This window comes from Protopterus annectens, chromosome 6.part0 (genome assembly GCF_019279795.1).
Source record: "Protopterus annectens isolate FY-2018-M chromosome 6.part0, PAN1.0, whole genome shotgun sequence".
Lineage (NCBI taxonomy): Eukaryota > Metazoa > Chordata > Ceratodontiformes > Protopteridae > Protopterus > Protopterus annectens.
Window position 1 is genome coordinate 185,381,848 of NC_056737.1, and position 18,675 is coordinate 185,400,522.

At 40.4% G+C, this 18,675-nt stretch overlaps 1 protein-coding gene across 2 annotated transcripts in view; it reads left to right on the forward strand.

Moving 5' to 3' along the window:
* POMT2 (protein O-mannosyltransferase 2) overlaps positions 1–18,675 on the forward strand; it is a 1,453,485-nt gene that overhangs the window by 1,269,849 nt on the left and 164,961 nt on the right. For both annotated transcript variants that reach the window (XM_044073901.1, XM_044073900.1), the window contains exon 18: positions 15,406–15,511. In XM_044073901.1, coding sequence (XP_043929836.1) covers positions 15,406–15,511 — 106 coding nt within the window. The remainder of the gene's footprint in view (positions 1–15,405; positions 15,512–18,675) is intronic.

Consider the following 18,675-nt stretch of genomic DNA (forward strand, 5'->3'; position numbering starts at 1 on the left):
CTAATAACTTACTTGGGCAAGGCAAGATGAAATATGTGAGCAATCTTTCTAGTCAGGCTCCAAAAACAGAATACTCTATTCTTTGAGATTACTCCCTGTAAAATATAATATCTAAGATGACTTGCAGAATGACCTCATCTGGTCACCTGACTGTAGGTTCCCACAATATCTCCTTTTGAAGTTTGAGACTGCTACAATACACATTTAGAGCTTTTACAGCAATGCGTAGGAGCCAGAAACACTTACACTTCCCCCTTCTTTACAAAAGCTAACAATTAATGGCTGCTTCCAGGCCTACCATCTCCAGGCCTACTCAGCACTGTAGCCTTTAGGGTACCATTCACTGATTTAACAGCTCATTTACATGTCTCTTATTTTTCTTAAAATAAATCAGTTGTTTAACAGTTGCTGTCCAGAGTCTTCTATTAAAACATATACATTTGATTCAGATACCATAATACATGTACATGTTTCTTCACTTCAGCATGGTGCACTGTTGATACATTTTAACATAATTAACAAGCAAACCTCACAAATACATTTTCAGCGCAAGCATCTGTACAAATCAGTTTGGTATACAAATGACATATGATTATTTACTAAATTCCAGCTAGCTCTGTTGGCACAAGTCATACATCCACTACCCTACTTCTCCCTAACATGGCTGACAGTACCTCCTGTGGTTTACAGTATGAGCCTTAACTATGTAACAAAAGTATCCCTTCAAATCAGGTAATCCTAAACCACATTGTTCTGTTGTAAGGATCAACTTATCCCACGTAACTTTTCCTCTTCTAGATAAATTCCTTCACCTCTTTATTACTATCCACAACTTCTCCTCTGGTTTATGAAAAATAGCCCTGAGTCATATGTAAATTTAAAGGGACTAAATTTCCACTGCTTGTATTTTGCTGTCCATATACATAAACAAGTGCTTCCAGTTTCTCAGTTTTAGTATTATCTTTAGTTTAGTCTCTTCCCATATATCCTTAGCTGCCATTACTGAAGCCTTTTTAATCCATGCTCTTAAATGCTTCATCCTATCATCTCCCCATAAATATGGGTATTGCTGATCCAGTTCATGTGTGGGTACATAATGTACAGCCATAACCTGTGTTTTATCATCAGTTGTATATCCTGTAAAGACCTGAACTTATCTCAAAATGTTCCACAGCACTGAGATGTCCCTTTCTGGATTTATCAGTTACAAAATAATATCATCTGAAAATAAAGCCAACTTTTCTTGGTTACAGTAGCTAGTCTAGTTTGTATAATACCATATACTCTTTGATGTACAAATTTTGTTAAAATTGTTAAGGTGTCATCTCTTTCAGTTATTTATATTTGCAATGTGTACTTTCATTGTTGACCTGTACTCTGTAATTTTCTTGTGATATAATGTTTGTTTTTCATATTGTTGGAGCTTTTCTCCCTGGGCCACTGCTGAAAATGGACCTGTGTTAAGTCGGACTTTCCCGGTAAACAAATATTAAATCAATAAATAAATAATACAATGCCAATTATGTCCTTGCATTTCTGAGTCCCTTATTTTCTTTGCCAGTGTCTCTAAATAGAAAGCAAATAACAAAGGGGAAAGAGGACACCCCTGCCTGGTTTCTTTGTTCAGACGCAACTTGTCAGGGCAGAATTCCCCACTTTAATTCTTGACTCTGTTCTTTCATATATTCTCCAAATTAACCTTATTATTTTATCAGGAAATGCAAATGCTTCCATTGCCCATCTCATAAAATCCCAGCTTATGCTATTGACTGCTTTCTCTACATTAAGACCACTAAAAGCAGCAGTATTTTCTTGCCTTTTGCTTCCCTCTGGATGATCAATGTTCTGTTATCAATATTGAGAACATGTTTGCAATTCTTTTAGTTGATATAGGCTACATAGTTTGTAATCAAGGCTTAAAATTGAAATGGACTTGTATGAAGCTGGGTCTGATGCATCTTTACTGTCTTTAGGTAATACATCCTCCACAGCTTTCTTCCAACATGTTGATGCCACCCCTTCTTTTAAAATACTGTTAAAATCTTCCAGATCTTTATCATTTTCTTCCCTCCTAAATTCAAAACTTCCACAGGAATGCCATCTAATGTCCTGACTGAAATCACTGTTTCTTTATTCATAATGAATGGTTTATCACCACTGACAGCCAACGGGGGGTAACTTCAGGAACGTATGTCTGCCATGTGACCTCAACTTATAAGTGTAAGGGTATATAGATGGACGTATGAGCATAATTCCTCAGACTATCTCACTAATAGCCCCAACAGAGGTCTTGTATACATCAGACTGATTGTCATTTGGCCTTTGGTACCATTGCTTCAGGTAAACAGATAAGTGCCCTTTTGATGAACATTCCTTTAACTTTCTAAACTGTTTTTCTTTACTAGTTCATATGTTCATAGGTAGGTACTAGGCTATCTGCCCGAAGGCATTTATAAGCCTAGCCAGAATGTGTTGGCTTTCGCCGCCCCCTTAGATTAGTTCCCTGTGCCTCTGTCCTGCAGAACCACTGAAGTGATCCCAGGGGTAAACTTTCTGTTTCCCATCCACTTGTCAAGGTTTCTTTTGAAGAGGGTTAGCGAGGAGCTCTGCTTAATGTAGACTGGAATCTTGCTCCAGAGCATGGGAAGTCTCTGGGACAGGAATCTATCCCTCCAGCACATCCTATTTATTGTTGTGGTGAGGTTTAGATCCCTGGAGCATGTGGCTCAAGGGGATATGGTTTTCTTTAGGTGGAGCATGTCCATCAATTCTGGGTTAGACATGGCCTTGTATGTCAGGCAGAGATCACCTCTGAGTAGGCGGTATGCAACCGAGTACAGATGGAATTTCTTCAGTCGAGCTGCATAGGGCATCTGCTTGAGGCCAGTGATCCTCTTGGTGAGGTACTTCTGTGGTCTTTCCAGTTGTTGCTGGTGTCTTGTAAGGTACATCCCAAATGGGGCATTGTACTGTATGATGGGTCTGATGAGTGATGCGTAGAGGGGCCCAATGACTTCTTTTGATCTGGATGCAAACCCTTTTGTGATTAGGTGGGCCACGTAGAAGGATTTTCTAACCACTTTGACAATGTGATTATCAAAGGAGAGGTTACTATCTACTTGGGTCCCCAGACCCCTTATTACATCCTCCATATTACGGGGCTACCACCTATGTGGTAGTTTGTGGCTACTTTGTTTTTTCCAAAGGGGATGACTATGCACTGTTTGGCATTTAGCTTGAGGCTATGGTTTTGACACCAGGTATCTGTCTCAGTGAGACCCTTTTGGAGGATGTCTGTGTCAGCTGGAGAGTCAGTTATAGCACCTAGTTTGCAGTCATCTGAAAACTTGGTCAGCCATAGTCCTCCTGTGCTTGCCTGTACCTCTGAGAAGTATATGCCGAACAGGAGGGGTCCTAGGACTGAGCCCTGGGGAATGCCACTTGTAACCGGTTTAGAGTCCGACCTAGCTCCCGCAACTCTTACCATGTGGGCTCTGTCCATGAGCCAGTTGGCAACCCATCTTGTGACTTAGGGGTTTATGTTAAGGCTGGTGAGCTTGTCAATAATACCTGAGTGAGGAATGGTGTTGAAGGCCTTTGTGACGTCTAGGTAGGCTGTGTGGACCACCTTTCCCTCATCTATAGCCTTGGTAACTGTCTCAAAGAAGTCCACCAGGTTTAGGAGGCATGATCTGCCCTTAACAAAGCCGAACTGGGTAGGGTCCAGTGTTTGAAGGTTCCCAATGTCTCTGTTAATGAGATCCATGATGATGCGCTCCATAGCTTTGCAGCCCAAGCTAGTCAGGCTTATAGGGCGATAGTTCCCGGGGTCCATTGTGGCTCCACCTTTGTGGAGCCGAATAACCATTGCTGTGCACCACTTTGTGGGCACGTAGCCTGTGGAGAGGCTGAATTTAAACAGTGTGTTTAGGTGAGGGGTTAGTTCATCTTTGAGCTTGTGTAGGATGCAGCCTGTGACACCGTTCAGTCCCATTGATGCTGTGTTTTTGGCTTTGGAGAGGGCTGTTTTAACCTGAGTGTCTGTGATTTCAGGGGCACTACATTCTTCTGGTATAGTTATGGGTCCTTTTGGGGGTGAGAGGGGGATGAAGTTTGCACTGAACCTGTCTGCCAGGATGTTGGCTATATTGGTCGGTTCAGTGTATTTTGTGCCATTCTGCACTAACTAGGAGCAGATTTAAGAATTGCCACTTAGATTCTTGACATAGCTAAAGAATGCCTTGTGGTTATCTTTGGAGTCCATGGCAATTCTTCTTTCGAAGCTAACCTTGGATGATTTTATGAGGGAACATAGTTTCTTGCTGATCCTGATCAGGGATGTCTTCCCTTCTTGGGATTTTACTCTTTTCTGTACTAGTTTCCTCCTTTTATTGTATAGCTTGTTTATGGCAGGGGTCCACCAGACTAGTTTCCTTTTCTTGGAGGAGTGAGTCTTAGTTTCGTTTGGGATAGCATGATCCATGCATTCTTGTAGGTGCCCATAGAGTGCATTAGTAAAGGATTTTGCAGCTTGGACAGCGTTATCCTTTAGCATGGAGGCTTTGAAACTTTCCACCTCGGTCTTAAGTAACGTGAAGTTTGCTTTTGAAAAGTTTTTCATGGTGGTTTCTTTGACCGGGGGGGGGGGTGTGTGGATATCCAGAGTGATTAGTTTATGGTCAGATCTAACCAGCTAGGGGTTGACCTCTGGTGTGGAACACTGGTCGCCCATGTTGGTGATGACCTGGTCCAATATGTTGTCACTTCTGCTGGGGGTGTTGACCAGTTGATCCAGGGTGTTTGAGTTTATAAATTCTAGGAAATGTTGAGCAAGGGAGTTTGTACTTGAGTAGTTCTCCCAGTTAATGTTTGGGTAATTGAAATCACCCAGTATCAGGGTGTTTGGTAGGACCTTTATGTTTCCCAGTGTTTCCAGGAATGCGGATTGGGGGTCCTGGGACATTTATTTATTTATTTATTTTATTTCTAGTTTGATAACCGGGGAGGTACACTGGGCCCAGAGGGCCCGTTTTCAGTGGAGGCCCGGGGAGAAAAGCTCCGTATTACATACAATTAGAACAAATATAGAGTTTTACATTTAGGTCTGGAGAGAAAAGCTCCTTATTACATACAGTTAAAACAAACATACATTTATGTAATTATACATACAATTATAAAATGTTTTAGAAAAGAAAGTATAATTATATATGGTGTTGTACCAATTTGAAGGGGAGCACAAAGAAAGGGAGAAAATGTAGGGAGGAAAATAACAGAGAGAAGGGAGAGAGAGCCATGTACAGTATTTACGTCTGGACATTCTTTAGATTTCAGACCGTGGAAGTTGTGGGGAAGAAAAGAAAAGAAAAAAAATAGCCAGTGCATGAGGGAGTAAATGTATAAGTGATATTAGGAGGGGTTAGGTAGGAAGCAGAAAGTAAGGAAGAAAAAGTAGGGAGAAAAGTAACAGAGAGAGGGGAGAGAGAGCTATGTATAATATTTACATCTGGGCATTCTTTAGATTTCAGACCGTGGAAGTTGTGGGGAAGAAAAGAAAAGAAAAAACTAGCCAGAGCATGAGGGAGTAAATGTATAAGTGATATTAGGAGGGGTTAGGTAGGAAGGACAAAGTAAGGAAGAAAAAGTAGCGAGAAAAGTAACAGAGAGAGGGGAGAGAGAGCTATGTACAATATTTACATTTGGTCTTTGTTTAGATTTCTGACCAAGGCAGGTGTAGGGAAAGAAAAGAAAACAAATAGCATGTGCATGAGAGAGTAAATGTATAAGTGATATTAGAAGGAGTTAGGTAGGAAGAATGCAATTACATTTCCAGTTTTGGGAGAGGTGGGAGTGGAGCAGGGATTTGAATAGTTCTAAGCTTGAAGTGATTCTTAGCAAGGGAGGGAGGGATGGACATGGTGGGTGATCTGTAGCAAGTTATTATTTGAATAACAGTTTTGCCCATTGTTAGTTGCATGTGGATGATCTCTGAAACATCGTGCTGTGCCACTAACCTGGAGGTGTGGGTATCCTTGATGAATATGGATACACCCCTGCCTTTTGTATTTCAGTCCAGGTTTTATAGCCAAAATGTATGGTATGAGATGTAGCCTGGTAGTGTTGGGGTGCTCTCTGGAGCCTTAAACCAGGTTTCTGTTACTGCACATATATCTATTTTCTCCATACTGAGGAGTGCCTCGAGTGTGTGCATTTTGAGGTTTAGACTTCTAGCATTGAGTAGCATTACCCTCAGCTTTTTGTTACTTGTGCTATTTACGGCGGTGGGTTTGTCTTTTGAGCCTTGCCTAAAAAAGGCACTATGGGGGTGGCAAGAGCCTTGGCCAGTATTCAAAAGCCTAAGGGTGATAGGTGCAAGCCGTCTCTAGTGAAGCAGCGTGACTTGTTGAGCATGTCATCCCAGGCTGACAGACACTTTGAATGACACCAGAAGCTTAGCCAATTGTTGAAATTGATAACTGGATGTCAGCTAGGAGGAGTAGATGCAAGTGTGGTAGGCAAATCCTGTACAAACACTTGCATATCCAGTGTGTCTTCTGCTTAGGAGCAGAACAGGAGTACAAAGCCTGTTCCGTGTGCCAGTCTTTTGCCCCTAAGATACTGCAATCCTGTTTGTCCTCACTCAGCACTTTTTTGGAGACCCAGTGTCTGAAACATTTGGCCCAGTCACAGATGGCAGATCTCACTTCACCTGACATACTTCTACCACTTAAGAAAAAGTTTAGACCAGAAACTCATTTAGCTAATTCTCATTCCAACTTACCCGCTGAGGTTTCAGAACCCACAGTACATCTGTTTCCATCTCTGATGCCCTCTTTAAGACCCCATCTGAGGCTGGAATGGTGTCACAGGACCTTGTGACTAAAGTATCCAAAAGAGAATGGAAAACAACAAATTATAATCTCAGAGGGCATTCCCCAAGTACTAGGTAGGAATCCAAACCTCTCTGCTTTGTTCTGGTGGATGTCATGCCAAAAAAAAGTGTAAAAAAAAACTAAGCATGTAACTTTTCCTTCTCCACCTCCTTTTAGGGAGAAGGAATGCATAAACTTCTCAAGGTTTGCTCATAGCTATTTTGACGTTGAAGCCTCTTTCCTTTTCTTCCCAGCCCCCTCAATCCATACTCAAAAGATTTCTGTGGATTCATCTTACCCTGAAGATGGGAAAACTTTTGATTCTGACCATTCTCTGGCCTACAGCTGTCAAACCAATTTCCCTAGCCAGGACCCCTCTAATGAAGAATATTCCATTTCTACTTACTCTCCCGTAGAGGAAGCTTCTTTTGTGTAGACCATTTTAAACATGATGAAGCTTTTTGAGTGGGAGTCTAGGCATATTACAGAGGTCCAGAGAAGAGAAAATCCTGTATTAGAAATGGACACTCCAGTTTCTTCTTTTCTTGAGGTTGTCTTGGGTGCCTTTCTCTCCACTTCTGCTGCCCCTGACTCACAGCTTCCTACTTCCAAATTACCAGACATATTTCATAAAATTCCTGCGGATCTTAAGTTCTTGTTTAAGAATCCTGTGGTAGACCCCTCTACAGTCTGTCTGTCTGTCTGTCTCTCTCTCTCTCTCTCTCCTGATAAACCTTCTAAACTGCTTCCTAATTCCAGTCTTCTCCATTCAGACACAGGTAGCAGGGCTATGAACAGGTGGGGGTAAAAAAGTTTATACTTTCTCCACTTTGGCATTCAGGGTGGTTAATTACCAAACCCATATGGCCAAGTATTTGATTTCCATCCTCAATTCCTTGAACAAGTTACTGGTGGATTCACAGGGTCCTGATTCTGAACAACAGATGTTGTCTTTACTTAATCAGGCCAAACAAGTAGCCAGACACAGCACTAAATGTAGTTATAATGATGCAGGGGCCTCATTCAGAGCTGCTGCTACTGGCTCTGTCCACAGGTTTACTTGGTTGAGTAATCAACTCTTACCTGAAAACTTTAAAGCAAAAGCTGAGGATTCCCATTCAGACAATAACCTCTTGTTGGGTCCACAAGTAGCTAACCTTTTCAAAACCCTACAAGAACAAGGAATAACCATGAAGGACTGCAGACACCTTCTGTTAACCTTCATCAGAAGTGATCCTAGATCCAGGAAGAAACATAGGAATGAGCCAAGAAAGAGATTCCCAGTGAAACCACAGAGAGATTCCTCTTCTGGGAAGCCTCCCTTGGGGACAAATCTTTGTGATTATCTACAAGTTCCCACCCCCACCCCCTGTCCCCAGCCCAGCCATAGTCCTCTCAAAATGTTGACCCAATAATCAAGCTACATCTGTGAAAAGACTATTACAAACCAGTGGGTGCTTCGTTTTATAAACAAGGGCTATGCCATGTCTTGGATAGAAATCCCATCTCTTGATATCATGCCATCTCCTCTTCCCCACATCCATATCTGTTTGCTTCCAACCATTCTTCAGGAATTACAGACATAAGGCAAAATAGAACCAGTGCCAAAGAGTTTGTGGGAAAGGGCTACTATTCCAGACTATTCCTAGCACCAAGGAAAGAAGGGCAGTGGAGACCCATACCATATCTCTCTATTAAACACTTTCCTGAAATTGTCAACCTTCAAAATTCTTTCACTGCACACACTGCTACCTTTCATGCTGCCGCAGGTCTTTTTAGAATCTCTAGATGTAAAAGAAGACTACCTCCATATACCAAATTGCCCCCATTACAGGAGATACCTCAGGTTTTGTATAGGGTCAAATCACTTTCAATTTGCTGCTTTGCCTTTCGGGCTTTCCTTAGCCCAAGCTGTTTTCACAAAGTGTTGGGCACCAGTGATTGTTTTCTGTCGTACAATGGAATCTAGATTTTTCCCTACTTAGACAACCTGTTAAGCCTAGCTTCCTTGCCACAGGTACTTCTGCAACACCTCTAGTTCACCGTTAATCTTTTCTCACAGTTGGGGTTCATGATCAATTACAAGGAAGTGTTCCCTGCAGCCAGCTCAGGAACTAGTTTCATTGCACTGCAGACCGGACACAAAAAGGATGTAGGCCTACGTGGCTCTGGGAGAAGTTTTCAGAACCTTACAGATTACTGTCTCAACCTTGCTTCCCTCAGCCATTTGCTTAGCCAGAGTTCTGTGATTCATGGCAGCAGCTATTCCAGTGTTCCTGTAGCCAGACTACATATGTGGAAAAACCTTGTATGTACCTGAAAAGAGTTTTGTCCCAGCACTCTCACCCTCTAGACACAGTGATTCCCATATTACCATTTCACAGAAGTGAACTCTCATGGTGGAAGGACCTGGTGAAGCTCAACCTAGGACACCCCTACACAGTCCTAGTTCTGGAAATCTATACATATGCATAGGACAAAGCATGGGGAACCTGAACAGGTATACATAGAGTACATGGCATATGACAGCCATTACTATTAAAGCAACACATCAACATGAAGGAGATGAAGGCCACACACCAAGGACCATATTTTGGCAAAGGCATCATTGATTTCCTCTTTTTTTTTATTATTCTAGACAGGTGAAGTTATTATAAACTGCCACTCCAGGCAGACATCATCACACAGCAGAAGGAGTCACCACTGCACCGCAACCTGCCATCCCTAAATCTAACCATGTAGATGATAGGGTTCTAATTCCTTACAGGAAGCACTTTTCCGAGGACATAATCGAGATTCTGCAAGAACCCAAAAGGCCCACCACTTGATAATCCTACACAGCCAGATGGAAGAGATTTTTCTTTTGTTGTCATATGAATGGACAGGGCCCCAGTGAATCAGAGGTACTTTCCATAGTCAAATATCTGTGTGAACTCACGCATACAGATCTGGCCTACTCTTCCATCAAAGCCCTTCTGTCAGGCATCTCTGCTTGCTTGCCCCTCAGTCCTCCACTTATGTCCAGACCCGCACCTTAGACTCCTTGAGACATTAACTTTTTACTAGAAAAGCTTACCTTACCACTCTGAACCAGCAGCATCAGCAAATCTCAGATGCTGAACCTGGAAAATCTATTCTGCTTCTGCCTCTCACTTCAGCTAGGAGAGTTTCAAAGCTTGAGGCTGTCATGGCCACTCCTCCCTTTCTAATGTAAAGACCTAACCAAGCTAGAGTTTTCACTGTGTGATCCCTTAAACCTCTTGTAATAGAGGACAATGGGATATTTGCAAATAACTCCTTAAGGACATCAGGTGTTTCAGCTATATGACTTCTGAATGCCCATGACTTTTTGTTAAGTCTGTTAATGGATACATTCAGGCCAATAAAGCCAAACCCCACTAGCTGTGCATGTTTCGGCCTTCTTATGACCTTGTCAGCACAGCATAAGTGCGCTGTTTGCCTATCCTTTAGAAACACAAGATTGTTGTTCTCAGCTGATGCCCATAACCATTGAGGAGCCTGCAAAATATCCCAACAAACAACTAAGACACAAAGCAGAAAGGACATACAGCCAAACCAATTAGTAAAAACTACAATAAAAAACTAAGCAAGGTAGGACATCAGCAATATCCATTAAAACATGATTGAAACTTGTTAAGCATCATAATATTTAAGCTTTAAAATACGACAAACTGAACAACATTTAGCCCTGGGTAATTTGTAGCATCCGGTTTAATTCGCCATTTTAATTCAGTTTTCAGTAAATGTTCAACAATATAACCCTGAGGATCACTTGTAACTTGCTCAATAACAACAAAACCAAACGTATGTGAATTATATTCCCTAATGTGTTTAAATAAAGCATTAGTATTTTTGCCTTTTTTATTTCTGCCAAGCGAATTAATGGAAGTAACAGTTTTTTTTTTATAATGTGACTATTTTGTATAAGTATCTAAGTACATTTTTTGTGCTTGGAGAATATTTCTTATGGTGTTCCAGTTATGATACAGAAATTAAAGCATTCAACTGTTTTTATGGATTTATCTGCAAGTAATTAGAGTTAGTTGAATTATTGCTAGATTCTAGCTGTTCATTCCACAGCAGTTTTTTTTTTTCAAGAAATGAGAAGTCCCAACAAAAGAAGCATAATTTAGGCTGCCCGCTATATCTTAATGCACCTCTGTGACCAGCCACAAAAGTAACACTTGGCAAGTTTTTCACTATGTTTTTTGACATTTCGAAACGGCTTCCAGCCACCAACCATAATTTTCTGTCATCTCTAGCTTTCACAGTATTATGAGTAGTTTCTCAGAGACTCTGCATGCATTTTTAACAGTCTTCTTCCAGTTCCTTAGTTCCAAACTGCAAAGTAACTTTTTTTTTTAACATTTATGTTACTGCCAGAAAACAGATAATTGTTCCATTGATAAATGTTCTTTTTTGTTAGCGTTCCATAAATTTAATCATGTTTCAAATGTTAAGTCACAAAATGTCACTGTCCCAGTATGTATAAAAAAGTTTTTTTTTTATCTTTAAAACCCAGAACAGTTACCATATTGTCCCATACTTGTCATCTGTTGCAGTGTCATTTTTTTTTGTTCTTATTCTCGTAACTGGTCTTCTCTCTCTCTCTCTTGTTTTTTTTTTTAACAGTTTTACTTAGTTTGTTGATGCTTGCCTTTTTGCCTGATATCACTGCTGTATATGTTTTAGTTACTGCATTATCTGTTGCCACAAAGCCAGACACCTTCTCAGTTTGTTGCTCGTTTCCTCTTTTACTTTCTGTCACTGCTGCATTCTCTGCTGCCACGTCATGTGATTCCTTTTTCAGATAACTTTTTTGGAAGTGCTGTGGATGGTAATCTACTATCTCACCCCCCATGAAATGGCAGAACTTCCACCTAGATCATCCTTCTTGATTATTTTTAAAAGAACATCATCTGCAAGCCCTCCTGATGCCAGTTCTGGTATCTGCACCACTTCAACAAACTCACTTTCTAACTTCTTTCTCCATGGAGATAGCCAATTGGTGCTCATTTGTAACATCCCCCACTCAAGAATCTTTGTGTACATTCTGAAACTCCCTATCAAACAAATTTTTCTTCATCTTCTCACTTTCCACTTCCAAACACTCCATAGCTTTTCTCTCCTTCTCCGTGCTGCTGCATCCCTTAGACCTCTTCCTTGCTGCTGTATGAGCCCTTCAGTACCGTGTGTCAGATCCCGAAGAGTAAGGGGAGGTTCCCCAATGCCCTGGCCAAATTTCCCCTAGTACTATAAATACATCAGGTCTTCCTTGAAAAGAGGTCAGTAGTCTAGTGTGACTAATCCATTAAAGAATAAATAGAAATAAAATACAGTATTGTTTCATTAAATTTACAGTCAGTATTTCCATATTTCTAATATTGCACAAAATATTCATAAATAAATACTGAATTCCTGAGCCACTGCTAGGTTTTTTTGAAGAAAAATATGACATTTTTTGCAAGTGCAGGAAAGGGTCAGTTTTCTGTTACATTTCATGGCAAATGAACATCATAATTATTTTGAATAACTTAAAATTTAATAAGAACAATCATTATAAGTCTCTAATCTTCAACAAAAATTCTGTTAGTAGAAAAACTATATAAATGCATTGGAAGCAAGCATAAATCCTTATATAACTCACTGGATTTCTGGCTGGCTTACAGATAGGACCCAATAAATCAGGATCGGTGAGACTACCTTCACCAGAATACTGGTCACCAGCGAAATACCCAGGGCTCTTGTTGGGCCTGCTACTGTTTGGCATCTACTTCTCTGAAGTCAAGGTTAATGTCAGATACCTCTGACTCACGAAGTAAGCAGATGACTGTAAAGTGGGAGCTATCATAGATTACCCCCACAACACCAAAAGAGGGTCTAACACAAACAAATGACTAGTACCAAAGCCATGGATTAAGTCAAATGTGAAGAAATGCATTATAGTACTCTTTGGGAAGTCGTCCACCCAAGCTAATTACTGCATTGATAAAACACGTCCTAAGAGTTGACCCAATAACTAGGGATCTGGGAGCATATGTAGAGAGTAGTCTGGCCTTTGACCAACACATAGCCAAGATAATAAGAAAATCATTCTATGTCACCCATCTCATAAACAAGGGTATGGCATTCAGGCCCAAGGAAGTTATAATACCTCTCTACTCTGCCCTTATTAGGCCCATCATTGAGTGCAGTGCCCCCTTTGGCATGTACCTAACCAGGAGCTTGCAACGGTTGGAATGCCCTGAAAAGTTCCCCACCAGAGGAATCCAGGGCATGAATACTCTGTCCTACACAGATCATCTTAAGTCCCTATCTCTATACTCAGTCTCCTGCAGATACTGAGAGTCTTTCTATACGTGGCATATAAGGCATCCTCAGCTCTGATGGATCTCTTGAACATCCGCAAAACAATGAACACCAGAAACACTAGATCCAAGGACTTCAACTTTGCTTGCAACATAACTAGAACATGCTGAAGACATTAATATACATCTCAAAGGATCCCAGTGCTATGGAATGAGCCCCCCATCTTTGTGAAGCAGAGTTTATTCCTGACCCTATTCAGGGGAAACCTTGATCATTGGATAGGAAATCATAAATTCACCCCAGTCTGGTTCCCATGTCTCTGATGGACAGAGGTCAACAGTAAATTAATCAATCCCCATCTAACATTCCCCCACACATAACCCTTAGATACCTCTTTACTAATATACCCCACCATATATGTATTCAGGGAACACGGGGACAAAACTGGATTGGGCTGCACGGCTAGGCTTATAAAGACCATGGTGACTAGTATAAACCTATGAACCGAGGAAAAATGGAATTATGAGGAAAAATAGTTTGTATTTCCTTTACTAGAAAATATTTACTTTTTGTTTCTTCACTTCAGTTATAAAATGCTCTTTGTATTTTGATGCAAATGTTACATGAAACTAAGAAAAAATGTGCTTTGCAAAATTAAGTGCATTTGTCCTCTGTTCCTGAAGGCACTATTTCTCATAGCTAGTAACTAGTGTCATTTCACTGCACTAAAGCAGAAATTTCTAGGTATCAGAAGAAAGAGTTTATGGTTTATTTGTCCTTCAGCTTCTTTGTTCTAACATTTGATTTTCATCCATTCTTTTCACAGTGCATCTTTAAAATTTCTGCATTCCAGACCATTCCTTCTGCATGTTCTAATATTTTATTGGCTTGAATGTAGATTAAGGCTTCTTCTTAGTTGTCAAAAGTCTTTAATCCATCAGGTACGAATAATTTAATTCTTGCAGAAAATAACAGATGTGCTATAATGTTATTCTACTTTAATACTTTTATTAATGGAAGACATTCTTTTCTTTTGCAGCCCACTTTTGAACAGTAGTCATTATCAAACCTGACAAAGTTTTCACCAATTTTGTGAGGTGAATTTATCCAAGCTGCTTTCAAAATTAGGTCCTTGATTAAAAGAAATGTAAATCTAATAATAATGGATTTTAAAGAAACATTTTTATTTGAAGAAGTTGCAGTTAAAACCCTTTGAATTCTTCCTATCCCAAATGATATCACTTCTGGCACACTTAATGCTTTTGTAACAGTATTACCAAAAAGTTAACAACAGTGTCACCTTGATATGTTTCATATAAGCTATACATTCTAATATTATTCCTTTTCACTCAATTTCCATATTATCTAACTTTTCTATTAACCAGTTTTGTTTTAATAGAAATAAATTTCTGACCCACCTTCTGTGTAATTCAGTGATTCCTCCACACTATTTATGCACGCTGTTGCTTAACCCAGTGTCCAGTTAAGCTTGTTTTTTTTCCGCCTTTTGTTTTATAGAGTCCATTTAAAAGTGTAGCTTGTCTATTTTTTAAAAAAATATCTTCTATATTGGATAAGAGATTTTGTATCTCTTTCTTCAGTGAAGTTGCATGTATTAGCTCTACATGGCTCATCTCTAAAAATTTCTCAGATAGTCTGTAATTTTCTGACAGGAATATTGACGAGTACAAAATTTCTATTATGATTTGTTTTGATGTAGCACTTCTTATGTTGGAATATTTAATTATAATATTTTATTTCTGATAAATTTTGTTTTTAAAATCCTGTAAAAAGTGATGATTTTGCAGAGCAGTTACAAGTCCTTTCAGCCATCTTGGCCACTCATACCTATTATGCAGAGTCAGTTACGTTTTATTGGGAAGTTAATCTGACCCATCCAATTTGAATATTGCACCTGAGCTTGTTCACAGTTACAAAAGTGAAAAATATATGTACATTCTCACTTTACTTTGAGATGACCTTTGCAAGACACAGTCACTTCTGCAAAGTAGTTCGTAGTAATCATTGTTAGCAGTTGTTGTTTCAGCAGAATCATTTTCAGTGTTGTCTTTTCATTTTATTCCTAAAAATGGGCTTTAGCAACTTTTTTGACTTTAGTCCATTAATCACAAAGTTTAAACTACTAGGTCACATCTTAGTATAATCATCACTAAGTGGTACTCTGTTACTGTTATACTTTTTTTAGGTCATTTGGTGGTTGAACCTCAGTACAATTGGTCTTTACAGTTTTATGGCATGCCTGGCTTCTTTGTGCATCCAGAGAGGAGCAGAATTTCAGGAAAGGGTTCAAGGTAAGGCCAGTATTACTAATACTGAGTTTTGTATTTTTCTTTCAGAAATGTTACTGAGTTGAAAGTAGTCTACATGGTAGATGTGGCTTGTAGGACTTTTTTGTAAATATAAATGTACAAATATGCTTCTTCTTATAATTGCTAACTTTTTCATTTACTCACATATATAACATTTCTTTTATGCAGCTGCATGTGAATTGGGCATTTTTTCACCATTGCATCTGATAATCATGTACGGCTCAAGATCTAATACTTGATGTCCTTCCATTTCACTGTTGCAGTATTCATTACATTGGGGATCTCCTGACAAGAGAGGGCCGCTGTTCACCAGCATAACAAAGCCTTTAGGTTGCTTTAAGGTACACCATATGTCACACACATGCTCCTCATGTAGCGTAGGGCGTAAAAGTGATGTCCAGATGTACCATCTTCAGAACTTCTTTGCTGCCAGTCTAAACAGAGTCTCTTGATCATCTGTCTGAATGCCCATTCTGTTGCTGGTTTACCAACAGTTGCAGATAAGGTCCCCATTTGGGTTTGTTGTACTTATCTTTCTTTTATAATTGTATTGGTTTTGGGGTTTCATGTCATCCAAGAAGGGTAAATGCCAGGGTGGAAGTCAGATTCCCCATACAGACTGCCAAGAACAGTGTCTGTTTTGCCTTGCCATTTCACACAATCATACGTCCTATTCTATCTGTCGGACTTTGGTCCTAAGACCCCTCATAGTAGACTTTCTTTTTTGGCACTTTATCTTGAAAACCAGTATCTTAAGCTTCATGGTAAGAATATGATTGAGGGAACTTCCGCTCCAAGGGACAGCCGTCTGTGAAGAAGAAGGCTAAGAAATGTAAGCCATAATCTTCTGCTGTTCACCCTCCACCAGATGACTCTCCCAAGGTGAGTGAATGCCCAGAGGTTTGTCTGGCTTTATTGTTGGACTCCTGTGCCACGACCATGTTGGAGGCCAGCGAGGATCTGACTTTAAGCACTTCCAAGGAGATATTACAGACGTTTCTTGTGGACGTTCAGGATGAACCACAGCTGATTATCTCCGAGGGGCCTAGGGGTGTTCCTCAAATCTTATTTAGAGAAAAAGTTCCTGCTACCATTACTGAGTGTTGTCGAGGGTTGGAGCCTTCTTAATTTTATGAAACTGATGCCCCATTCACAAAAAGGCAAAAGACTAAACATATTTCTCCTAAGAATCCACAGAGTGAATGGCAGTCCCTCAGTTAGGGCTTGTTTAGTGCTTTGATGGCTTAAAAACCTCCTCAGGGAGCTTCTTATCCACCCCCCCCCCCCCGTTGGTCCTCTCCCTGGAATCCCTTGCATACTCCTCTCATATTTCCTCTCCTTTGGATTATTTATCTGAGGAAGAGATATCTGCCAGTCATGATACTCCCTTTGAAGCGATTGATTTTGGGGACAGAATCTCTAGGATGATGGAATTCTTTAAATGGGATTATGCTCAAGTTTCTGAGATACAAAAAAAGGTACTAAGAGTTGCTCCAGATAGTTTCTCCAAGACCTTCTGCTATTCCTCCTGTTTTGGCTGCCTTGTTGGATGCCTTTTCTAATGCTTTTAAGGCTCGATACTCTCAGCCCCCTTCCCCCAAGAAGCCTAATAGATTCTATAAGATGCCTGAGGAGTGTGAATTTTTGCACAAGTGTCCTTCTGGTAACCCCTCAGTATCTGTAGCTTCTGACAAACCATCTCAATTGCTTCCTTCTCCTAAATTACTGCCTTCTGATAAAGATGGCAGAACCATGGGAAGGCTAGGCATGAAGGTTTATACATCTGCTACCTTGCTTTTAGGGCTGTTAATTATCAGACCCATACATCCAGGATTTTTTGGCTCTCCTTTCCCAGGCATGTCAGGTTATTTCTGATCTTCCAGACTCTGAGGGTAAAACTTCTGCCCTTTCCCTGTTAGGGCCTTCCTCCCAAGTGGCTTGTCATTCCATAAAGTGTAGTTATGATGCAGCAGATGCTTCGGGTCTATATTAGATAAAAGAAAGTTTATCTAATCGAACGCTCACATGAGCAAAAATTATGGAACTTGAAACCGCAATTGTGAGATCACAGTACAGTAAAGATGGTAGTGCGATCTCGTTGGAATATATATTTAGCAGGGGTTGTGGTGGGTGCAGCCCCCACAATTCCAGTTTCGAGTTCTTGGATTTTCGCTTATGTGAGTGTTTGATTAGATAAACTTTCGTTTATCTAATATAGACCTGATGCTTCCACTAGAGTTGCTGCTTTTGGGTCAGTGATGAGTAGGTATTCTTGGCTCTGGCTTCAACCTTTGCCTGATGATATTAAGGCTAAGTTGATGTTCAACCTTTGCTTGATGATATTAAGGCTACGTTGATGTTCATCCTTTGCCTGATGATATTAAGGCTAAGTTGATAGATGCCCCTCTAGATAATAAACATTTTTTGGAGAAGCTGCTGCTGCTTTGTTTCATTCCCTTGAGGATAAGGGCAAGGCTTTACAGGAACTTAAACATGTGTTTGTTTCTTCTGCGCCTAAATTTCAGAGACTTTACCCCAGTAAACCAGCTTTTGTTCATAGGCAATCTCACCTTCCTCCTAAGGGTTACAAGGGTGGTAAGTAGGCTCCTCCTGTGAAGGCTACTCAGACTTCTGTATCTCAGAAGTCTCCTTTTCTGGATAAACCAGGTGCTGTCTGTCTATCCTGTTTTTCCCAGCTACTTTGTTCTTTCTCTTTGCCTCTCTTTCTCTCTTCCTGTTCAGCTACAGATTACTCAGGATTCTTATCTTCTGTCCATTATCCGCTAGGGGTATTTCATGGTCTGGAAGTCTCTTCCATCTTTTTTGGGTATCCCTCAGCCCCTTCAGGAGCAACTGTCCTTCTTTCCAGAGGTGCTTGGGGATCTCTTGACTCTGTGTACTATTCAGAGGTGCCCTTGTCCCAAAGGGGAGGTGATTTTACTCAAGGGAGTATCTGATGTTGTCCTTTTCATTGCTCCTCACTTATGGGTCTTCGATCCGATATCAGATCTGACTCCTCTGCTTTGCAAGACTTAGGATCTGAGTCTCAAGCTCCTCCCACTACCTCAGCTCCCCATATCTTGTTTGTCATTTGCTGCATCTAGGCATGGTTCCAGTCTCGAGCTAGTGATATTGACAGATAAGTG